General features: G+C 36.5%; 1 protein-coding gene across 1 annotated transcript in view; it reads right to left on the bottom strand.

The window, feature by feature from the left end:
* Positions 1–26,141, bottom strand: part of KCNH8 (potassium voltage-gated channel subfamily H member 8) — a 420,004-nt gene that overhangs the window by 25,704 nt on the left and 368,159 nt on the right. The window contains exons 12-15 of the mRNA XM_047754199.1: positions 21,523–21,561; positions 15,863–16,218; positions 12,048–12,154; positions 9,430–9,506 (exon numbers count right to left, since the gene is read on the bottom strand). Of these exons, the coding sequence (XP_047610155.1) occupies positions 9,430–9,506; positions 12,048–12,154; positions 15,863–16,218; positions 21,523–21,561 (579 nt within the window). The remainder of the gene's footprint in view (positions 1–9,429; positions 9,507–12,047; positions 12,155–15,862; positions 16,219–21,522; positions 21,562–26,141) is intronic.

The raw sequence follows: 26,141 nt of genomic DNA, 5'->3' as shown, positions 1-26,141 counted from the left end.
TATATGCTTTTGTAATTATACAAAGTAAGTGTGGCATATCTACCCCATGGTCTTTGCAATACTATCTTATTAAGTAACCATCATAAGTGTTTTGAAAAAAAGAATATTTGATAATATAAGAAGTCCACAATTAGTAAGTGAAAACAAGCAGACAGGAGACAAGACAAAAATAAAAAGCAAAATAGAAGACATAAATCTAAATATATCAATAATATTAAATATGAATGAATTAAGCAAGCTAATCAAAAGTCAAATCTTCATAGACTGAATAAAAATCAAGATTCATCTATGAAAGTGCCAAATCCCAGCCACTAGACCACCAGGGACCCAAGATCCATCTAGGAGCTGTCAACAGAAGACACACTTTAGAGTCAAAGATACAGTAGGTTGAAAATGTAAGGATGAAAAAATATGGAAATAGCAACCATAAGAAAGCTGGAAAGGCTATAGTAATACCAAACAAAATAGACCTAAAATTTTTGCTAGAGATAAAAAGGAATCATTTTGTAAGGAATCACAGGTGGTCAACTGTACAGGAAATTATAAAAATTGTGTGTATATATATAACTTCAGAGCCCTAAATACATGAAGCAAAAAAAAAAGTCAGAATTGAAGGGAGAAATAAGATAATCAATAATAATATTTGGAGATTGCAATATCTCATTTTTAATAATTAATAGAACATCTGGGAAGATCAAAAAGGAAATAGAAAACTTGAAAATGACAGACCTATCATCATAGACCAAACAGATATCTATAGAATATTTATCCAACAATAGTAAAATACAGTCTTCTCAGGCACACATTCTCCAGGTAAGACCATTTGCTATGACATTGAGTAAACCCAAATAAATTTAACAGGATTAAAATCATATGAACTGTATCCTCCAATTGTAATGGAATGGGACTGGACATTAGTAATAAAGAAAGTTGGAAGTTCTCAAATATGTGGACATTAAATTACACATTACTAAATAACAAATGTGTCAAAGAATAAGTCATAGGAAAAATTAGAAAATAATTTGAGATAAATGAAAATGAAGATACAACATACTAAAGTTTGTGGAATGCAGCTAGAGCAGTGTTTAGAGAGAATTTTATAGTAAGGCCTATCAGGAAAAAAGAGGAAAGATCTAAAGTCAACAACTTACTTCTACTGCAAGACACTGGAAAAAGAAGAGCAAACTAAATTCAAAGAAATAAGGAAATAATAAAAATTAGAGACTAAAACAATGAGATAGAGAATAGAAATGAAGAAAAACATTGTTTTTTGGAAAATATCACCAGAATTGACAAAGCATCACCTAAATAAGAAGAGAAGACTCAAGTTACCAAAATCAGGAATGAGAGAAGAGATATTCCTACCAACACTAAAGAAATGAAATGAAATTAGATAACTTAGATGAATTAGACAAATTTCTACAAAGAAAAATAATCAAAACTGACTCAAGAAGAAATAGAATGTCTAAATAGGCCTATAAAAAGTAATTAAATTGGTTATCAAGAAACTTTCCACAAAGAAAAGCCTAGAACCATATGGCTTCACTGGTGAATTATACTAAATCTTTAAGGTAGAATTAGTAGCAATTCTTCACAAACTCTTTCAAAACACAGAAGAAGAGGGAACACTTCTCAACTAATTCTATGAGGCCAATATTACTCTGACACAAAAGCCAGATAAAAATATTCCAAGAAAAGAAAGCTGCAGACCAATAATTTATAAATACACATGCAAAAAGAAAACACTAGTAAATTGAATCCAGCAATATATAAAAGAGATACACCATGACCAGTAAGAATTATTTTAGGAATGCAAGGTTAATTTGCCCAAATCATTGATTAACACAATACACAATATTAATAATATAAAGGACAAAAACAAACACATTATTATCTTGATTGATGCAAGGAAAAGCGCTTGACAAAAATTAACAATCTTTTGTAATAAAAACCACTCAACAAACCAGGAACATAAGGGTACTTCCTCAACACACACAAAAAAGAGAATTTATGAAAAAAACCACAGTTAACACCATACTCAATGGTAAAGGATTGAAAGATTTCTTTCCCAAGAGTAGGCACTTCTATTCAATGTTGTTCTAGCCAAGGTGATTAGGGAAGTAAAGGTAATAAAAGGCATTTAAATTATAAAGGAAAAAAATAAAAGTATCTCTACTTTTAGATGACATGATCTTATATAAAAATTCCCCAAGAATCTACCTCAAAAATATTAGGCCTATTTAAAAAAAGTTTGGTAACATTGCAAGATACAAGATCATCATGCAAAAATCAGTTGTACTTCTGTGTATTACAAATGAATAATCCAAAAACAAATTAAGAAAATTCTATTTACAATAGTATCAAAAATAATAGAACTCTTAGGAATAAGTTTAACCAAGGAAGTGAAAGACTTGTGCACTGAAAACTGCAAAATATTGTTGAAAAAAATTTTAAAAGATTTGGATAGACACATAGATCAACAGACTAGAATTGAGAGTTGAGACATAAACCCTCACATGAAAATGGCGAGTTGAGTCTCACAAGAATGCTAAGACCATTCGATGGGGAAGAAAAAATAATGTTTTTAACAAATGGTGTGATAACTGGACATCCACATGAAAAAATTAAATAAGGTTGGACCCATATATCATGCCATTTATAAAAATTAACTCAAAAATAGATAAAAGACCTAAATGTAGGAGCTCATACTATAAAACTCTTAGGAAAAAACAGAGAAATCTTTATGACCTTGGGATAGGCAGTGGTTTAATAGATGTGACCTCAAAATCACAAAGAATAAAAGAAAAAGCAGATTTACTGGATATCACAAAAATTAATACTATTGTACCTCATAGAAGAATATTAATAAAATGACAGGACAACTTAAAGAATGGGAGAAGAAAACTGTACGTCATACTTGTTATCTTGAATATAGAAAACTTAAAACTCTATAATAAATAGTCTAATTTTACAATAGGAGCATCTGAATGGATAGTTCTCCAAAGAATATTGGCCATATACAAATGACCAATAAACATTATTAGCTATCTGGGAAATGCAAATAAAAACAAAGAGCCACAACCTCATGCACACTAAAATGGTTATAATTTAAAAATCAGATAATTACAAATAAAAAGTTTTGGCAAGGAAATAGAGAACCTGGGACCTTCATATGCTGCTAAGTGTAAAATGCTTTTGCTGCTTTGAAAAACACCGTTGGCAGTACCTTAAATGTTTACATATAGAGCTATCGGCAATTTTTTTAATTTTTTTTTTATTTTTATTTTTTGCTTTTTAGGGCTGCACCCAAGGCATATGGAAGTTCCCAGGCAAGGGGTCCAATTGGAGCTGTAGCTGCCAGCCTACACCACAGCCACAGCAACACCAGATCAAAGCTGCATCTGTGACCTATATCACAGTTCACAGCAACGCTGGATCCTTAACACTAAGTGACGCCAGGGATGGAACCTGCAACCTCATGATTCTTAGTCGGATTTGTTTCTGTTGTGCCACGATGGGTACTCCAAGTTACCAGCAATTCTCTACTCAAGTGAAATAACAATATGTCCATACAAAACCTTGTGTGAATATTTTATGAATGTTTATAGTAGCACTATTCATACCAGCCACAAAGCAGTTACAACACAAATGCTCCTCAATGAGTGAATAAACAAAATGTACTATATCTATACAATGAAATATTATTTGGTGATAAAAAGGAATGAAGGTTTTGGATTGTTATGTTTTCATTTCCACAAATGTCCACTGACAGAAGAATGGATAAAGAAGATGTGGTACATATATATACAATGGAATACTACTCAGCCATTAAAAATAATGAAATAATGCCATTTGCAGCAACATGGATGGACTAGAGATTAAGATAATAAGTAACTCAGACAAATATCATGTGATATTGCTTATATGTGGAATCTAAAAAAATTGATACACATGAACTTATTTATAGAGCAGAAATAGACTCACAGACATAGAAAACAAACTATGGTTACCAAAGGGGGAGGGAAGGGGAAAGGAGAAAATCAGGAGTTTGAGGTTAACATATAGACAATACTATATATAAAATAGATAATTAGCAGGGACCTACTGTATAGCAGATGGAACAATACTCAATATCTTGTAACAACCTATAATGGAAAATAATCTGAAAAAAATATATATACACACACAAAACTTATATGTATGTATGTATATATGTATACATATGTACATAAACACACACACATATATAAAAGGAATCACTTTGTTGTACACCTGAACCTAAAACAACATTGTGAATCAACTATATTCAATTAAAGAGAGAGAGAGAGAAGGAAAAAAAATACAAAAAACAAAACAAACAAAAGAAAAGGAATAAAGTACTGGTATGCCACAATGTGAAAGAGAAATCTTGAAAACATTAGGTAAGTGAGAAAAGCCAGTCACAAAGGAGCATAGGGTCCATGTTGTATGATTCCATCTACACAAAATGTCCAGAGTAGGCAAATCTATAGGCATAGAATATAGATTAGTGGTTGCCTGAGGCTGAGAGAAGGGGGAGCTCCTGGCATTAGGGGTGATGGCTATGTGTGGCACAAAGTTTCCTTGTGTGGTAAGAAAGTGTTTTAAAATTTATTATGGTGATGGATGCAGAAGTCTGTGAGTATACTAAAAGCCTTCAAATTGTACACTTTAAATTGATGAATTATATGACATGGTAATTATATCTAAATAAAGTTGTTTAAAAAAAGGAGTTAATAGGGAGTTCCCTTCATGGCTCAGTGTGTAACGAACCCAACTAGAATCCATGAGGATGAGGATTTGATCCCTGGGCCTTGCTTAGTGGGTTAAGGGTCCAGTATTGCTGTGAGCTGTGGTGTAGATCACAGATGCAGCTCAGATCCCATATTGCAGTGGCTATGGCATAGGCCAGTGTCTGTAGCTCTGGTTCGACCCCTAGCCTGGGAACTTCCATATGCTGCAGGTACAGCCTTAAAAAAAAAAAAAAAAAAAAAAAGAGTTAATAAATAGTATGAGAAGCCAGACTTCCCTCTACAGAAATTCAATACAAGTTGTTATTTCTATAAAGCTCATTTATTTTTGTTTAGGCATGTATACATTTTATTCTCCTTAATATATTTAAGACTCAAGGTGTATTAAAATGGCCTAATATTAACTGGCTCCTTTATGTACCCACAGAATAAAATGCTAAAAAGTGGCGATTAGGGCATTCCAGCCTAACAGCACTCTGCTGAGGAAGGATGATTTAAAACCACCATATTTTCTCACTTTGAAAGCAAATATTTGACTATGATGATCTTTCTATTACATTTGGCAGGTTGTTTTCTGCCTAGTTTTTATCATCATTTTGCCATTTATTTTTAGTGTAATACCAAGTAATGGTTAAGAATTACTTCTTATCAGAATATGTGTTCTTTATATTAACACAGTGACACTATTACATCAAACTGTTCAGCTAAAATGAGATGCATTTAAATATAAAATTTTTACTTTAGAATTTTCAATGCAATTTTATATTGAGCATCTTCAGAGCAAAAGGTGAAAATATTTCCTCGGAATTTTACTATTTCTCTGCTGTAAAGCAATGGCAATGTTTTCAAAAGTGTTCTAATATTAGCAGCTGCCCTACATCTTTTAAACTCTTTTAACTGTTCCATGAATGAAGGCTGTTACCAGTGGTATTATTTTCTGATTTTTGGTCCTGTATTTAGCCAGCTGATCATGAACTCTACACATCAATGAACAATTTCTTTATATCTTAAATATTTGAGGAAATATCAGAATGGGGACGACTTGTGCAGTGCCCTCCAGACTACAGAGTGCTCAACATGCCTCGCCTATACTGGGGACTGCCCTTTTGGTTGCAGAGTTATTACCTAGCAGTGCTGCCCACATTTATTATCAATTCCTCTTGTGCTTACTTCTAACAAAAGAATAGAATAAAGAAATCAAATGATGACATATGTGAGTAGTAGGAAATAGGTGAAATGGAAAAATAAGTCTTGGCCTTTGAAAGTCAGACTTTTTTTCTATATAAATATTACTTTGTAGGAGATATGAGGAAAAAACAATAGGTGATTAGAACGTGGTAATTTTACAGTTTGAAGTCAATTTGTATTTTTATTCTGCCTATCTTAGTGGGTTTTCATGCACTACCCAAAGAGCCAAGACTATGTATAAATTAAATTATGTGTAAAAAATAAGATATTTTTAACTTAAGCCTAAACCATGAAGAAATCAGATAGTTTTCTATAAGGGAAAACTAATTCATTAGGGAAGGATAATCGGACCACTGATATCTTATTTTGCCCTTTTTATTTCAATATATGATGAGATAAGATTTATGTCATCTCACTAGAAAAGCAATCATGAATTAAGAGTCACACTGGGGAAATATTTTGTTTTTCAAGTGGTTATCCATTTTATTCATCTACCATTGGCTCATATTGTGAAAAGAAAATCATGTAGGGTGTGAATTTACAGCTGTAACTTGAAAAAATTATCTACATTCCAAAAAGTATAGCTATAAACACAATTTTTCCTCCCAGACTAATCACTAACTCCAGTATTTGAGCTAAGAGATCGGTCAGTCAGTTCTTAAAACCATTAAATCATCTCATATGTGAGGGAAAATAATTCAAATAGTGTTAATGGGTGATTTCATCTGAGAACAATATCTGAAAGGAAATAGTTTATTTGTAAAACAGAAACAAACTTACAAATTTTGAAATCAAACTTACGGTTACCAAAGAGGAAATCTTGGAGGGGGGTATAAATTGGGAGGATGGGATTAACAGATACACAACTGCTATATATAAAATAGATAACTAACAAAGACCTACTTTATAGCACAGGGAGGTCTACTCAATGTTCTGCAATAACCTATATGGGGAAAAAGAATAGATATATGTATGTATAACTGATTTACTTTGCTGTACATCTGAAACTAACACAATGCTGTAAGTCAACCATACTCTAAAATTTTTTTTTCTTTTTAAGGCTGCAACAGTAGCATGTGGAAGTTCCAAGGCTAGGGATCATATTGGAACTGCAGCTGCTGGCCTATACCAGTTACAGCAACAATGGATCTGAGCCACATTTGTGACCTACCCTGCAGCTTCCAGCAATGCCAGATCCTTAACTCACTGAACAAGGCCAGGGATTGAACCCACATCCTCAAGGATACTATGTCATGTTCTTAATACCCTGAGCCATAAGAGGAACTCCCAATAAATTTTTTTAAAAGTTAATGTCCAAAACAAACAAAAAGAAAACAATAATAAAGTGTTCTTAAGCAACACACACACAAAAGTTGATGTCCAGGTTTCCAATAGAGTATTGAGGTTTTTTTTTTTTTTTTTTGGTGTGTATATAACAAGGGATTTTGTGGGTGATCCCTGTATGGCCAAGTCCTTGTACTTCTATAACTTCAACCCCGTTAGTTTTTCTGCTACCATTTTGTTAGTCTGCCTTTTGCCCTGCTTACATCGTTAATCTTTTTTTTTTTTTTTTGGCCGTACCCACAGCATGTGGAGGTTCCCTGGCCAGGGATGGAACCCCTGCTACAGCACCAACCCAAGCCCTTACAGTGACAACATTAGATCCTTAACCTGCTGTGCCTCAAGAGAACTCTCCACCTATGTCTTGTTAGAAACAATCTCACTTCTGGAGAGTATAGGCTCAGAGGAGAGATGGCAGTGAAACACAAATTTTCACCAAGCTGGTGGAACACAGGTTTAAAAAAAAAAAATCCATGGACTTCATGACAAGCTGCCTAATTTTCCCTTACTATAGACAATTGGAAAATGATTATGATTATATGAATTTCATTTTCCTCACATCTCATCAATATCATCCCTTGGTTACATCTGCCACCAAGATTTCATCAAAGAATCTAAAACTTGAGCCCTATTACCCCATTTTGCCTGCTCACTGTACTTGCCTTAGGTCTACCCTGAAGGTCACTGAAGACAGAATTTCCTGCCTAATCCTGTCTGAAGGATTTTCCAGTCTCCTCTGCAGGTAAGCCTACAGTTAAGCCCTCAGGAACCACCTTCAACTCCTTTTGCTCCCCTAATGGAAGAACAATTCTTAGCAGTCCCATGCAGTCTCTCAGTGGCTCCAGCAGGATGGAGTCTCAATTACCTAAAGAGCTACCTCATTAATACACCCTTATTTATTTGCATTCCTTTCCTCTCTGTCTTATTTCTCTACTCCTTCATCTTGCTTCCTGGATCACCTCCCAAAGAAACTATTTGTATCCAAATCATTGTCTCATATGATTTTTCTTTAATTTAATTTTTTTGGGGGGCATCCAAATTAAGACTGTGGTTCAGAAATTACTTTCTCTATTTATATGAAATATCCAGAAAAGACAAATTTATAGAAACAGAAAATAGATAAGTGGTTGCCTAGGGCTGGATGTGGGCATAGGTTTTAATCAAAAATGAGTGTGAGAGATTTTGTTAGGGAGGTAAAAATATTCTAAAACTTATATGGTGATGGTTGATCCATTCAGTAAAGTTATTAAAAGTCATTAAATTGTACACCTGAAATGGATGAATTTTATGATATGTACAGTATACTTGAATAAAGTTGTTTAAAAAATTATCTTATTTTACAGAGAGAGATGGTAAAATCTAAAGAGGTAAATTGCTCAAAGTTACCCAGCAAATATAGGCCAGAGAAAAGAACAGAATTTGCAGGCCATTTGATCACATTGAGTCATTACTTTTGATTCACCTATGGACTAATGATCTTGCTTTGCCTCATTAAAAATGAGAGCACATTAAAAAAGTGAAAAAGTACCCATTAAACCAAATATCAATATATTTATGAAACTAATTATAATGATCATTTAGCTAATGCTTTCTTTATGTTAAGTGATTTACCTAGATTATCTCATTTAAGTCCACAGATGGGTGGACAGAAACAAATCTGACTAGTGTCTATGACAATGCAGGTTCAATCCCTGGCTTCACTTAGTGGGTTAAGGACCCAGCATTGCCACTATTAGCTGTGGTGTAGGCCACAGACATGGCCTAGTTCCTGGGTTGCTGTGGCTATGGTGTAGGCTGCTGGCTACAGCTCCGATTAGATCCCTAGCCTAGAAACCTCCATATGCCACAGGTGTGGCCCTAAAAAGACCAAAAAAAAAAAAAAAGTTCACAGATGGGCTATAAGGTAAGCATAATTGCTATCTCTTTGTTATACATGGGAAATAGAGCTTGGGAGACGGTAAGTGACTAATAATACTAACATGAGGCTGAGTGGGAATTCATCCACATTTATTACCAGACACCAGAGTGGCTATTTGCAATGACTATGTTATACCGCTTCTGCTGGTGACAAGGATTTATTTATATCCCCTTTCCACTCCCACAAATGACCAAAGAAAGAAAAACTCCATACCTCACTGTTAAGTTTGTTTATCTGCTGCTTGGTCTCCTCTGCTTTGATGAAGAGGACGGCAGCTCCAATCTCCGGGTCTGAAAAGTGACACACACAAAAAAAGAGTTTTTCAGGAATAAACTGCATATTCCAGGATTGGGACAATTGGAACAGAGAAGGAAGCCCACGTGACCTTTAACCTTTCCTGATGTTTGTGCCCTGTACATTCTGTCTCTCTAGTATTCCTCTGATGGCTCCGACAGACTCTTTGAAACTAGGCACACATTATGGTGGTGACCGTGACCCACACACTTACTGGACGTGTCCATGGCAAATCTCCCCCTCCCCCAAACACCATCACTACCATGTGCCCAGATGGTTCTTTTCTTTGACCATTTTCTAAAAATACATCACAGCCAGTGCCCAATCCATAGAAAAGGGATGTTCTTTTCCTGCTCTCTTTCCTTTCCAAATTTTGATTCCTGTGTTCACAAGGGCATTTTCCTCCCACTTCTCATCTCCACTACAGGTTTTCTGTCTCCTCCTATGTTGCTCTAAAAGGTCATTTCTCCCATTTCCTGGTTCCCTCATCTCCACTTTTTCTCTACCTTACTTTTACAAATATATTCTTATCAGTCAGGAGCAGAAGCACAGATGACTCATTGCATGCTGGAGTGGAAAGGATTTGATCTATATCTATATATCTATATATCTATATCTAATTCAAGTATATATATCAGGATATGACTGTATAATTCTGGTCAATTATAGGTAGAAAACTTGTTTGTGGGAGAAAAATGTCACTTGGAACAATCTGAAGTGGCAGGATACTAAAAGCTCATTTTGCAGAGCTATTCTACAAAATTAATCCATTGACTCAGTGAATGATAAGACAGCACCCACAATAAGCTAGGCCAGGCCTCCTTTAGAGGAGACAAGTGAATAAAGAAAATATATTGACCCTCATGGAGCTTTCATTCTATCAGTGAAAAGAGACATTTAAAAAGCAATTATGGGAGTTCCCATTGTGGATCACGGAGACAAACCTGATTAGTATCCAGTCCCTGGCCCTGCTCAGTGGGTTAAAGGTGTTGCCATGAGCCGTTGTGTAGGTGGCAGACACCCCTCAGATCTGGTGTAGCCATGGCTGTGGCTGTGGCATGGGCCAGCAGCTGTAGCTCCAATTCGCCCCTTAGCCTGGGAACCTCCATATGCCACAGGTGCAGCCCTAAAAAAAAAAAAAATAGCAATTATGCAGTAGATTTGGATTTCATACAAAGTGCAGTAGGAACCCATCTCAGGAATTTAAGCATAGGAGTAGGGTAATAAGAATAAATGCGTATTTTTTTTTTTTTATAAAAGTCCCCACTGTATGGAGACGAGTGTAAAAGAAGAGACTTTGGTAGCAATGCATGCAAGAGATGAATATGGCAAAGAAAAGGTGGTGGCAGTAAGGATAGAAAATCTTAGAACTGAGAAATATTTAGGAGATAGAGTCAAGAACACTTGTTTTTTGAATGGATGAGTGTTGGAGTAGATGTTGGGAAAAGGGAGGAGGAGGCTAAGGGGGTGGCAGGGCATGGTGAAATTCTGTGAACAAGGAAAACTTCCACATGGGACCTACTATCAGCTTCCACGGCAAATATACCTGTTTGACTAAAACTATGATTTCTGTGCCTCTTGCCCCAAGCAGAGCAATGTCAGCACATGTTAATTCCATTAAATGAATGAATCAGAATTGTTGATTAATGTCTGCATTCCTCGCCTCACCTTCCCTTCTTCCATCATTGCCTTACCAAGGAGTCTTACACATCCATTTCCCCAGAAGATGATGAATGGTGAGGAAGAACTGTTGATTGAGATAGAATACTGGTATTCTACCAAATGAAGAGATAACCCCAGAACCACACACTCAAGTTTTTCTTAGACTTGGCTTTGTCCATGCAAGGATTTACTAATTGGCAGGAGATCCTGACACAAGGGGAGGTTAGGGTTGGCAGGGTACCACTGGCCTTGTATTTGGTGATGGTTTTGGATTGCCTATAACCCTTTAACACTGGTTGATTATTCTCTCTTTATCCACTATGGGTTCATCCTTTTTAGATGTTGTCCTTCCTGGCCCTTATCACATCAACAAATTATTTTGTGGGAAATGAACCCAAGAGTGAAAGAGGAGCCTGGGCTAGGTTCAGGGATATACTTACATTCATTCACCATCACTAGAGAGTGATGTTTTATATAGTTCTCCATCATTTCTGACATTCTCACATACTTCTAGAGATGTCTATTCCTGATGAATGGCAAGCACATAGCCTCTTACCAAATAAATTGGTTAAACATACCAGCACTCCTACAATACACAGCCAACACAGCACTTCCTTTGGGTAATGTTGCTTTTGTTGATTATTCTGTGTTTATGATAGGAAAACATAGTTACCCTCTGATGAAGAGCAGATGTTTGAATCTCCTGACACACCATTTTACCTGGGCTGAGAAGTAGCAGGGCATCTAGCCCGGACAGAGGAACAATTGCAAATGCTACCTTAATGACTTAGAGAAGGTGAAGAAGTGCCTGTACCAAACATGAAAAGTTATAAAGAAATAGCACCCCTCGAGAGAAGACTAATTATAGAGCTTACCTCCGAGAGGAGGAGAAATTCTGGGCTCTGGTCTGATTGGTTCAGAGCCAAAGTCAAAAGTCTGGCTTTCTTCACTACTGTTTCCATCTTCAATTCCATCAACAATCCTGTTTAAAATAACAAGGATTGGCTAGTTGTGCATTTGTATTCATGGATTCCACTATTTCTAGAAGACATCTTGTGTTAAATTTCTAAATTCTAGATACTCTAGAACTGTGCAATCCAGTAAGATAGCCATTAGCTTCATAGGGCTATTGAGAACCTGAAATGTGGTTAATGCAAATTGAGATGTGCTGGAACTATAAAATACTCACTTTAGTAAAAAATTTAAATTATTTAATTAGTAATTTTTATATTGTTTACTTTTGAAATGCTAATATTTGGAGCATATGGAGTCAAATAAAATATACTATTAAAGTTATTTCATGTATGTGTTTACTATTTATTTATTGCTTTTTAGGGCTGAACCTGCAGCATATGGAAGTTCCCAGGCTAGGGGTCAAATTGGAGCTGCAGCTGCTGGCCTACACCACAGCCACAGTAATGTGGGATCCAAGCCTTGTCTGCAAGCTACATCACAGCTCACAGCAGTGCCAGATCTTTAACCCACTGATCGAGGCCAGGAATCAAATCAGCATCCTCATGGATACTAGTCGAGTTTGTTACCACTGAGCCATGATGGGAACTTCCTGTGTTTACTTTTTAAAAGTGTGACTACTAGAATATTTAAATTATTTGTGTAGCTCACAGTTTTAGTTCATGTTATATTTCTATTGAACAGCAGCTTCTTATCTTAGACTCTTATTTATTCTTGGACTCAAAATCTTAAGCTATAAAAATGCTCTTACCTAAATTTATCTTAATTTACTACTCTACCCAGAATTAAAGTGTTTAACCTAACGATATCAGCACCACAGCTGTAGCTCGGATAACATCCCTGGCCTGGAAACTTCCATATGCCACAGGTATGGCCATAAAAAAGAAAAAAAAGAACTCTAGCTAATCTGCTTTCCTTGGTAAATAATATCAAATTGACTCATTATTTAAAAAGATGAATTTATGTAGAAAATGTAAACATAAAGGTACAAAGTCAGAAAAGAAGAATCATCTGTTATTCACCACTATCGTTAACATTTTGGAGTGTGTCCTCAAAATCTTTTTCTATATTTAAGATAAAATACACCTTTTCATAAGTGTGGAATCAGTTGTACATAAAATTTTCTTTTCCAGCTCTGATACATTTTCTCCATATTTAAAATTTATTATTTTCATTTTAGAAAATTTTAGGAAGGAGAAGAGATAAGCAACTTACAATTTCAAATTACCATCTCCAACTGAACTCCTGAACATTTAATGTCCTCTACTTTTCACTAAGCCTTTTTTGCTTATTTTTCCCTTAATATTATCTTTAAATGGATAAACTGTGTTCTTTGAATGAGTAATTAATATACAGCATATAAGAAAGATCTCTTGCCTTACAAACAGAAAAACAGAATTTGAATCCATACTTCAGAACACAAACTCTGAGATTTTTGGACCTAACCTTCAAAATACTTAACACTTCTTACAACTTTACTTCCTGAAAAGGCAAAAATTGATAGTAAATGAAAAATTACCATCTGTTTGTGTCATCTTTGGAAGCCAAAGCCGTCCTGAGAAAGAAAAATGGAGCTGGAGGTATAGGGATCCCTGACTTCAGGCAATACTACAAAGTTATAGTCAACAAAACCATATAGTACTTGCACAAAAACAGAAATATAGATCAGTGGTACAGGATAGAAAGCCCAGAATTAAACCCACGCACTTACACTCAACTAATCTATGACAAAGGAGGCAAGAATATACAATGGAGAAAAGACAGCTTGTTCAATAAGTGGTGCTGGGAAAACCGGACAGCTACATGTAAAAGAATGAAATTAGAACACTTCCTGATACCGTACACAAAAATAAACTCAAAATGGATTAAAGACATAAATGTAAGGCTGGATACTATAAAACTCTTAGAGGAAAACAGGCTGAACACTCTCTGACATAAACAACAGCAAGATCCACCTCCTGGAGTAATGACAATAAAAAGAAAAATAAATGGGACCTAATTAAACTTAAAAGTTTTTGCATAGCTAAGGAAACCCTAAACAAAACAAAAAGACAACTCACAGAATGGGAGAAAACATTTGTGAATGAAGCGACTGACAAGGGATTAATCTCCAAAATTTATAAACACCTCCTGCAGCTCAATACTGAAAAAATAACCCCATCAAAAAATGGGCAGAAAATCTAAACAGACAATTCTCCAAAGAAGACATACAGATGGCCCCCTCCCAAAAAAAAACACATGAAAAGATGTTCGACATCACTAATTTTTAGAGAAATGCAAACCAAAGCCACTATGAGGTATCACCTTACACCCGCCAGAATGGCCATCATCAAAAAGTCTGCAAATAATAAATGCTGGAGAGGGTGTGGAGAAAAGGGAACTCTGTTACACTGTTGGTGGGAATGTAAATTTGTGCAACCACTATGGAAAACAGTGTGGCGATACCTCAAAAAACTAAAAATAGAAATAGAAATACTGTTTGATCCAGCAATCCCACTCCTGGGCATCTATCCAAAGAAAACCAAGACTTGAAAAGATACATGTACCCCAGTGTTCACTGAAGCACTATATACAATAGCCAAGACATGGAAACAACCTAAATGCCCATCGAGAAAGGAGTGCATAAAGAAGATGTGGTACACATACAGATTTATGGAATATTACTCAGCCATAAAAAGGAATGAAATAATGCCATTTGCAGCAACATGGATGGACCTAGAAATTATCATGCTAAGTGAAGTTCATCAAACAGTGAGATGCAAATGTCATATGTTATCACTTATATGTAGAATCTAAAAAAAGGATAACACGAACTTCTTTGCAGAATAGATACTGACTCACAGACTTTGAAAAGCTTATGGTTTCCAAAGGTGGCTGGTTGGGGGGGGTACTGGAGGGGTGGGGGTGCTGGGCTGGGGGTTTGGTATGGAAATGCTATAAAATTGGGTCGTGATGATCATTGTACAACTATAAATGTAATAAAATTCACTGAGTTAAAAAAAGCATGTTCTCACTAAAAAAGAAAAAAAAATTAGCAAGTATATGAAACTTAGGAAGCACTCGATATGTTTTTTTCCCCCTGTGTCTATTTTTATTTAACTGTTTTGCATAGCCTATCCCTTTCACATTTTTTGAATCAGAATTTTTTTAACATCTCAATCATCCTTATTTGATCCTAAAGTGATTTTTTAAAATTACAAATTGAACCATCCCATATTACCTACTGAAGAGACCAAAAATAAAGCTGAACTTCAGTCATCTACAATAATGAAGCAAATATTATGGGAAGTGAAAATCTGCACTTCATTTCCTTCATAATTTCCACTTGTTGCTCCATGAAACTTGGTAAGATCAGCTACTGACAGGATAACAATATGGACTTTGTTTTATCTCTTCTAGTTTCATCAGACATTTATAAATTATAAAATTACAATGTAGAAATAGACATCTATAAAATAGTAGAGCTAAATGGATAAAGGCAATTTGAACATTGAATGGAGCCTTTTGAGAGTATGACTAAAACTACTTATTCTGATACTGCACGCACCTCCACATACCGTCAAAAATTGCACACAAAGTTTAAAAAAGCTGAAGCATCCAGGCTACAAATCTGTGTGGCAGAAAGGTCCAGAGGCTGAATAATTTACAAGTCAGCTTCTAGTGTGAATAAAAAGCAGCCCCTTCACTGGAGGAAAGATTACATGACATGAACGCTTACCTTGGACTGAGGTCTGGAGGTCCAGCATTATTCAAAGTTGAAAGTTGCAATTTCAAGTTCTTCTCTTTTCTTTTACTATGGTTAGGGCCTTCTGTTTCCTGTTTGGTTTTCGGGGAGTTTGAACTGGAGACTCTTATGGGTGAGTGAAATGGCACTGTTCCTGAGGCGAGCTGCTTCAAGCTTAAGCCAAGATAGCTTTTACTGCCTCCAGCCTTCTTGCTGCGTGAGGATCCCCTCGTGTAGATGGGAGAGAGGGAGGCTGTCTCCTCTTCCTCCCCCACCTCCTCTTCTTCCTCCTCATCTTCCACAATGGATGGAAGTCTCCTCTTGATGCTGCCATTTCCCTTGGGCTCTGACTAAAGCAGAGGATAATGGAGATTAGCACAGGTTGCGAAGACCTCTTGAGAGGCAGATGTCTCATGCTGCAGGTCCCATCTGAACAAAGCCCAATCCCCAAGAGACATGCTTACCATTTAAACTGCAGACTTTGCAGGTTTTTTTGCTATTATTTCTTCAGGTGTTCAGAGTCTCCCTAGTTCTGATCTTTGCTAGTTTTACTCTCTCTGCTTTCTTGGTGTTAGCCTACCACCCTTCTCTTGGTCTTTTAAACTCTCTTGGTGGGGAACCATGTGCAAGATGCATTGTACCAGGTTTGCATCTAGCTTTTCATCAGCCTGTCATATATCCTAGTATATGATGGCGTACTTCAGGAATAAGACATTGTCAATTTTATTGCAAAATTCTGGGCCTTAACAGTGTATTTATTTATTTATTTATTCATTCATTTTTCATGTAGCCTCATCATTTTATTTTTATTGAAGTACGGTTGATGTATAATCTTATATAAGTTACAGGTGTGCAATATGGTGATTCACTATTTTTATGGGTTATATTTCATTTATAGTTATTATAAAATATTGGCTATATTTTCTGTATTGTATAATATATCCTTATAGATTTTTTTGTTTGTTTGTTTGACATTTTGAAATTTTCTTTTCTGGGTTAGGGGATTACAGCCTTCCATCTTTCCACTGGCAACTTTATTTTATTTTATTTTATTTATTTTTTGGTCTTTTAGGGACACACCCACAGCACAAGGAGCTTCCCAGGCCAGGGTTAGAACTGGAGCTGTAGCCTCAGGCGTACTCCACAGCCACAGCAATGCCAGATCCAAGCTGCATCTGTGACCTACACCACAGCTCACAACAATGCTGGATCCTAAACCCACTGAGCGAGGCCAGGGACTGAACCTGTGTCCTCATGGATAGTAGTCAGATTCATTTCCACTGAGCACAATGGGAACTCTGCATTGGCAACTTTAGATCCTATCTCTTCTGGATCCAATTTTTCTGTTTTTTTTTTTTTTTTTTTTTAATTGGAGTATGGTTGCTTTATAAGCCCTTGTAGCTTATTTTATGCCTTAAAGTTTGTACATTTTAATCCCCTACCCTTTATTACCTGCCCTTTCCCTCTCCTTACTGGTAATTCTTGTTTGTTCTCTGTGAGTCCACTTCTTTTTTGTTACATTCACTAGTTTGATGTATTCCACATATTAGTGATATCATAGAGTATTTGTCTTTCTCTGACTAATTTCCCTTAGCATAATTGGGCCTTGATATTTTAAAGTTATAGGGTCTTTAGTGGAAGTTTCTGTGGAGATCAACCACAAAATTTCATTCTCCTTGAGAATAAAACTCTTTCCTTTTTTGGATCATAGATGGAAGATCAGAAGTGTCTTTTGCTCTCCTTGTTGGAGAGCAATAACTCGGTAGGAAATGGAGCAAACCGTTTGATCTGCTCACCTTCCTCTTCTTAGAAAAGGAAGGAGAGAGTCTTGTTAAACCCTAACATAGGGCTCTTGACTGGGTTAATTCAACCTATAAGTTTAGGAGAAGCAAGGAGAGGATGGGAAAGGACAAAGAAGGTGATGATGAATGGGCAGGACAGACATGGCAGAAAAAGCTAAGCTAATGGCCCTCAACAATCACTGTAAGAGGCTGTGTTTTGTGCTCTGCCCCAGACATGGCTGCCCTGCTCCAAAAGGTCAATTCATTTTTCCTGTGCCTCAGTTTCTTTTGAGAATACAATTATCAACAATTTCTAACAAAAAATAAACCAAAAGACCTAAAAATACTTTTTTTTTACATTTGGAAAAACATTTATTTTTTAGCTTAGTAACAACAGAATAAAAAGTGTTGTCAGTTAGCCACATTATTTGAATTCTTCACCTGAAAATGATTCTAGAGTTTATCTAGAAGTAAGAACTTTTAAAAATATATACATAATGATTTTTATTTTTTTCCATTATAGCTGGTTTACAGTGTTCTGTCAATTTTCTACTGTACAGCATGGTGACCCAGTTACATATACATGTTTACATTCTGTTTTCTCACATTATCATGCTCCATCATAAGTGACTAGACATAGTTCCCAGTGCTACACAGCAAGATCTCATTGCTAAGCCATTCCAAAGGCAATAGTCCGCATCTATTAACCCAAAGCTACCAATCCATCCCACTTAAATGTCATGAGCTGTCATGGTTATTACTTCATCTTTTTTCTTTTTTGGCCCCACCCACGGCCTGTGGAAGTTCCTGAGCCAGGGATTGAGCCTGTGCCACTACAGTAACAATGCCAGATTCTTAACCCCCTGTGCCAAAAGAGAACTCCATTTATTATTTCACCTTAATAAACGGTTTGTTGGTATACATGAATTTTACTGTTACAATTACATATCTATATCTATCTATCTATACAGCAAAAATGAACTTGAACCTGTAGTGACTGACAGGTCCCTTCTGTTTAGGCCATAGTTGTTAAGTGAAATGATCCATTCATTTATGAAGTGTTTGTTTGTTTTTGTATTTTCATCTTATGGGTCAAAAATTTATTGAGCTAATGGAATGATTTGATCCATCTTTCCAACTATATACAACTATTTTAATTAATGGTAAAGTCACTAATTCTTTATTGAGATAGTCATGTATCTCATTTTTTTTGCTTTGATTTTTTTTCCACAGCATTTTAAGATTCTGTGCTTTCAACAAAAGTTGGACCCATGTGGAATTTCAGAAGAACATTTGTATACTACTTTTATAGATAGAAAAATGAGTTTACCCAGCTAAAGACTCAACAGGGAAAACATATTAGAGAAATTAAAAACAGTGAGTACATTCTCTAACTGGATTTCTATTTATATTTTCATGAGCAATTTAACCATTCCTTTGTTTCAAGGAGGTGCCAGTGGTTCTAATAGAACCTTCTGACTAGTAACCTATAAGACCTATTTCTTATATGTCTACAAGTTCGTTTAATTTTCAACATTTACATTTTGTCATGGAGACTTGGTGCCTTGAACAAGTTGCCTAGATACTGTATTTCTGTGATCAGGGCAGCCAACATTATTTACACCAAGTGTTAATCATCCCATATACCATCATTGCAGACAAGATCCAAATTTATTAAATGATTAAATACTTAGTCCTACATGAAGCCTCTGTGCAGGAGCACCAGTTACTTTCTTCAAGCCATCAGAAATAGAAGCATCTTCCTCCTTTGTGTCCTTGGATTCACCTGTATACACTGTACAAAGTCCAACCACAAATCACACAATTCTAAAAGACCTGTGACTTACTAACTACCTTAGTCAAATAATATGATTGTTTAAAGCCCTGGTTTCCTCACCTATAAATAGGCAATAGTGTGAAGAGAAAATTAGATATTAGATAATGGAAGTTGAACACTTAGTGATATGCATTGAATGTGCTTACTAAATGCTTGCCCTTGTAATGATGTGATCAAGAAGAAATTGGAACAACATAAATGTACATCACTTAGTACATCAGGGCAGGTACTGTAGAGAGTGCAGGGAGATTTTACATAATCTCCCCTTCTCTCTTATCTTAATTAACAGAATGCTTAGCACTTGCTAAGATGTGCATTGCCCAAAGACCACACGTTCAACTTCCTTTGCCACTTGGTTTGGCCATGAGGCTAAGTTCTGGGATGATGGTGGTGTGTAAGTGGACAGGTTATAAGGAAATCTTAGGAAGATTCCTAGAAAACTGGAAGCTTCTATCTTCCTCTTTCACATTTATTTAGTTTCTAGTCTGGAATATTGATGAAATGGGTGGATCTCCAGCAGCCATCTTACAGAATGAGAAGGGGGAAGACATACATTGAGGATCATGAAATAAAAAAAGGAAATCCCCAGATTCCATTGACACTGTTACATTGCTGATCTCGGACCTTGTCTATGAGAGAGAAATAAACCTCTATTGTCTCAAAAGCCCAGTTATCCTGGTGGTTTCGAGATTATAAATGAACTTCAGCCTTAATTACACAGAAAAAAACCTTTTTTTGAAAGTGAAGGATGGGCGTTCCCACTGTGACACAGTAGGTGAAGACTTTGGTTGCAGTGACTTGGGTCACTACAGAGGTGTAGGTTTGATATGTGGCCTGGGGAATTTCCATATGCTACAGGTATAGCCATAAAGAAAAAAAAAAGAAAGTGAAGGATGTTATATTCTTGGAAGGGATGTTCATTTTTAGAGTGCTATGGAGGGGTAAGAAATTCAAATTGGAAAATCCAAAAGAAGGCTAAATTGCTCCTCGTGAGAAAGAAACTCTAGGAAAGGTCTGGTGGAAAAGAGGTATAGTAATGAGGAAAGGTTGCCTGTTGGGAAAAGTTTAAACATAATGGCCATTTTTTTAGTTCCTGAGGAGAGATTTTGTGGCTTGAAAGAGAAAGGACAACTAGTGCCAGAGAGAAACTTGGTTGACAGCACCGAGACTCTTTGGGAGCTTAAAAAAAACTTCTCAATAGTAACCCTGTTTATTCCCCACTCTCAACCATCTTCAGTTAATTATCAATGTCTTTTGTGAAGTGTTATATAATTTGATGTATTCGTGTGCCTCTGTATGCATATGTGTCTGTGTGGATGCAAGTGTATGAATGTTGGGGGGAGGTTCTGCTTCAAGAAGAGTACAGAACAAGAAAAGGAGTACATGGGGTTCCTGCCACAGGATTATTAGTCATCAAAGTCTAGGTAGTAAACTGTTCAGGGTAAAATGAAATTGGAGGGTTCTTAAAAGTTGGAACTGTCTTAAAAGCTCAATACTTCTAAGATCAATACCTTGAGTCTTTGCTACTTTGGGCAGGTTTTGGTGATAAACTACTTTTTAACAATAACAATAAAGCCCTAAAATAGATACATGAGTTTCATTCCTTTTATATTCCCAAACTCATGAAAGTCATTGCCACATCTCTCATGGGGAAGTGCATCAGGGGAAGTAAAAAATGAATGCATAAAAATCCTCAAGGGGGAGATGAAGATGGATTTGTTGGAAATCCCATACATTTTATTTTATTTTACTTTATTTTTTTTTTCTTTTTATACACACACTTGCTGCATATGGAAGTTCCTAGACTAGGGGTTGAATTGCAGCTGCAGCTGCCCGCCACAGCCACAGCAACGCCAGATCTGTGAACTATGCTTCAGCATGTGGCAACGCCAGATCCTTAACTCACTGAGCACCCGGCGTTGAACCTGCATCCTCATGGACACTATGTGGGGCTCTTAATCTGATGAGCCACAACAGGAACTCTGGAAATCCTACACATTTTAGATAAGTATTTTGCTCTTTGGCAAAAGCCATACCTGTGAGACTGCAGATTTGTTCGATAATCTTGATATCACCTGAAAGAACAAACAAACAGAAGTTGTAACAATCATTTACACCCTCCCAGGTGGTTTGGGACAGGGTGAGAGGTAGGAGGCAGGGAAAGAGAAGAAAGTTCAGAGGGTGTGTGTGTGGCGGGGGTGTATAAGCCAGGGAAGAGTAAATACCTCCTGAAGGATGCTGGGAATGTCTCCCACAGCCCACCTCCAGAAGCTCTATTGACCAGTGAGTGTAATTTAAAAAAGGGAGCAGCAAATTGACTGTTGTAACTCATTGGTTACATTTTCCATCTTGATGCTTTATTTGGTCTCCTTTTGTTTTCCATTTCCCTTATTGTTCTTTCTTGCCCTTTTGCTAAATTATCTTATCTTCCACAATGCTTCTCTCTGGCTCTGTGAAAAAAGAAATCCATGGATTCTTTGCTTATTTAATTTCATTCCTTTCTCTTTCTCCATCTCTTCTTCCTTGAATATGGTTGGGGGTAATGAATCCTTCCTGTCCCATTATACTTGCTATGGTGTTCCTTGTGGACAAGCATTAAGTTCACTGGGGGTTCTAAATTTAATTGATTTTAAGATCCATTTGATTGTAAAAAAGAAAAAAAATTGCTATCAATCAAACTGTGACATGCCATCCATGATAAGCCAGATCTCAATTTAAGAGGGGTTAAAATGTGAAAAACAAATGTGGAACTTAGGCTTCCGTCTCAAAACACATCTTGTACAAAATCAAGCTATGGTGCTGCAGAGGAATACATTAAAAACATGCACCTTCCGTGACGTACAAAGAAGCTCTGGAAATTATGCCATATCCTGGAAATATGTTTCAGGTCTCATACACATTGTTTTCTGCTCAAATATACTTCTTTCAATTTAAAGTGGTAATAGATGCAATAAATTAACATAATTTTATTCACATAAAAAAAACTCACATTTGAAAATGATCTGCCTAGTAAGTGAGACATATTTGGTAATTCTGTCACCCCCTCGCTGTTTTTTCTCTTCTAGATGATTAGGGAAATAGATCTGTTATTATTTATACAAATGCCAGCATCATTATTGCTGTGCAAATATATGTTTCATCAATGTTTAATTTTATCAAAGCAGTCAACCCATTCTACATCTGTTTAGTTGCCTAAATATGCATTCATCAGAAGCATTGTAGACATAAGTTTTGTAATAATTCCCTAAATGGTGACAAATAAAACAGCTGAATAATTAAAAATGTGAAAAATAAAACAAAATTATAGTGCTGATGCTACTGTGGTAGACATAAAAATGTGTTTTTAAAAAAGCCTTTAGTTACAGCTTGGAGGAGAGAAAGAACACCCCCAGTGGGGCTCAGGAAGCCTGAATATCTTCAGGTCAGAGATGATCGCTAAGGAACAAGAGAGAGGCACTGGCCTTAGCATCTCCTGACTTGGGTGTGACTCCCAACCCCTATGATTTACTCTCAGTATGAGCTCCATCAAGTTGGTGAATCGCAAGACTTTTTCTATGACAGTGCTTCTCAAACTTATATGAGCACACAAATCACCAAGGGGTGCATTAAAATGCAGGTTCTGATGCAGGAGGTCTGGGTGGGGCCTGAGACTCTACATTTCCAATGAGCTCCCAGGTAATATTGATGTTGCTGTTGCACTTTGAGTAGTGAGGTATTCTAACCAATGCCACTGCCATTATCCTATCAACTATTACTTCCTGAAGTATTCACTGTGATAAGCACCCTGGCAAATGCTCTCCAGCCATTACGTCCACGAATTTATATTGCAAATTGTAAGTGTACATCATAGGACCACCATTACTGTGATAGGCTCGCCAAATAAATCATTTCATTCACATATGGTATTAATTACACATTTTAAAAAAAGAGTACATTCTGATGAATAATACTTCATGCTAATCCAGATACTGCCAAGTGTAGAGAATATTAGTTTCATGGAAACACAGTATTTTTCTTTTTTTAATTTGGCTGAACCCACAGCATGTAGAATTTCCTGGACAAGGGATCAAACCCAAACCACAGCAGTGACCCAAGCTGCTGCAGTGACAATGCCAGATCCTTAACCTACTGAGCCACCAGGGATCTTCTGGAAACCCTGTATTTTAAAGCTAGAAATGACCTTGAAAAGTCTCTGCTACAATGAGCTGTACACCTGGCACATGATAGAACACTTTGAGAAGTGTTTCTTAAAAAGTCAGATTGCAAAGTACTAACTCAAAGAGTTCTTTCAGCTGGTAGTGTGTATGGAGCCCTGGTCTCCAGGTCCAGTTTGAAACCCCTGATTCAGTACAACTCTCTGACTAGAGATGTGGAAAACTGTGGCCCCAGAAGATAAGATGACTTGCCTGATTATGCAACAAGTTAATGACAGAACTTCCACCAGAGCTGTGCCTTCTGACTCTCCGTGTTCCTCATGCAGAATCAAGTTTTTTCAGGTACCTCCTCCAACATACTACTCTTTCTTGGTCTGAAAGATGAAATGCCTGATCTACTGTAGAATTTAATCTGCTTTGATGGTTGTTATAAAGCAGACCCAAAACACTCATCATGCTAAGTTACCCAAGCACTTTGTTAACATTTTCTGAGTCATAGATCTTGCAGGAAATTGGATGAATTCTAGGCATTCTTTTCCAAGTGGGAAAACTAATACATGGATAAAGACTTTGGATGGAAAATGTTTATTGATACCATTTTCTTATTCTAGCAACTAGAAGACTCAAAGGCTTTGAAAGTTTTGAGAAAGATAGCCATCCAATTTTGAGTACCTCTCCTATGGAGTTTTTATATCTTTTAGACAGTAAGAGGAATTGTTGGTGATCTCTAGTGGAGATAATGAAAAAAAAAAAAAAAGACTGAAGTTATAGAAGTTGGGAAGATAAAAAAGAAAGTCTGTCAGACACAAGAGAAGGAAATTATGTCATTGCAGTAACATCTTGAGAGAGATAAGAAGGTTGAAGTTCAGCCCATTTACACCTTGGGAATGTACCCTTCAGCCTATCAGGATGGACAGAAAGGCTGAGGGCATGGCTTGGCACAAGGTTATGGACAGAGATGAGGCTTCATAACCTTGAAGACGGGGAGACATTCTCAGCTTTGGTGCATTGTTTTTAAATGTTTCTGCCCAGCTTTTATCCTCCTTTCTCCTCATCCTAAACACCTAAATTACCCTATCACTCTGTAAGTCCAGGGGGAACTTACAATTAAAATTAAGTTAGAAAAATACTGCCCACTGGCATCAAGGACCAGAAGAGGAAAATGGTGTCTTAGTCCTCATATAATTTGCTACCCAAAAAGCAAAACAAATTCACAATTTTTAAAAATGGTGTAAAGAAGGTCCCAAGGTCTACTATTGAGCTTGAACTGCAAATGAAAATCAAACATATTAAAATTAATAGTATTTTAGATGTGAAAAATGCCATTGCATTCTTTAATACCATCTGTTTTATTGAATGAAGACCCTTCTATAAGAGCTGTCATAGGCTTATATTTGATCTTGACCTTTCAACTCATTTTTTCCTTAAGTTCTCAAATTTCTCAATAGTAAATTTTCCTGCTCTTAGGATTTTCATGAATTCTTTTAGTTGGCAAGGGAGTTCTTTTATTATTATTTTTTTTTCATCTATTTCTCCTACCCATTAAAACCCCTTTGAGTTCTGACAAGTGATGCTGGGACATTAAGGTTTATGGCACCACCTTTTATGGGAGGCTAATGGGCCATGGCTAGAAGAAACATGAGTGGTTTCTCAGTAGTGATGGAGCATTTACTATTACCTACTACTATTACCTACTATTACTATTAACCTCTCCTTACTCTCAAGCTCTTTTTCAGAGGGTGAACCACTAAGAAATTGACTATTATGAATCAGAAAGGAAGTAAAGGAGAGTGGAATCCACCACACACCCAGGACTCCTCACCATAACCCAAGAGGCCAGTGGCCCAAGGAAGGTAGGACATCTATTTCCATTGTCTACTTGGTCCTCAGGTCAGATTTATAAGCCCAGGTGTGAGTTTGCAAATGTCCTCTCAAATGCGGAATCTCATGAGATACGAAAGTGTCCTGGTGAGAATGTCATCTGCAACTGATAGTTCAACTGGGAAAGTGAGATGTTAATTTCAAGGCTTTTCTCTCCAGTGCATTCTGTTTTGTTAACAATGCCATATTGATTAAGTGACAGTGCAGACTGAAGGAACATGTGCTTCTGTTCAGAAAAACGGATCATCACAAATTACCTTGTTCCCTGGAAAGCAAAGTTACCAATATTGGTGGCTGTTTGTGATTAAAGAAGATACGAATGAGGATACTCACAAATAACCCCGTAATTCACATAGTGAAAATGTCCGATCTTACAAAATCAATAAATAATTGTCAAACCAATAGGTCTCATTTTCTTATTTGCTTCTTTCTCTCGTAGACTTGAGTAGAGGGGCCAAGAGCAGTGAATGACACCAGTGGCAGGTGGTGGATGGGCAGAGGATTCAGAAACCTCTGGAGAAGGCTTTGAACATGGGGTATTCATCTTCAACTACACACGTCTGAGGTCACCACCCTCTAATGTGAAGAAGAGGTTTTTTTGAGACTGGTGTGAACCCAAT

Source organism: Phacochoerus africanus, chromosome 1 (assembly GCF_016906955.1).
Source record: "Phacochoerus africanus isolate WHEZ1 chromosome 1, ROS_Pafr_v1, whole genome shotgun sequence".
NCBI classification, from domain to species: Eukaryota; Metazoa; Chordata; class Mammalia; order Artiodactyla; family Suidae; genus Phacochoerus; species Phacochoerus africanus.
The sequence above is the reverse complement of the archived record's forward strand: the minus strand, read 5'-3'. Positions and strand labels throughout refer to the sequence as shown.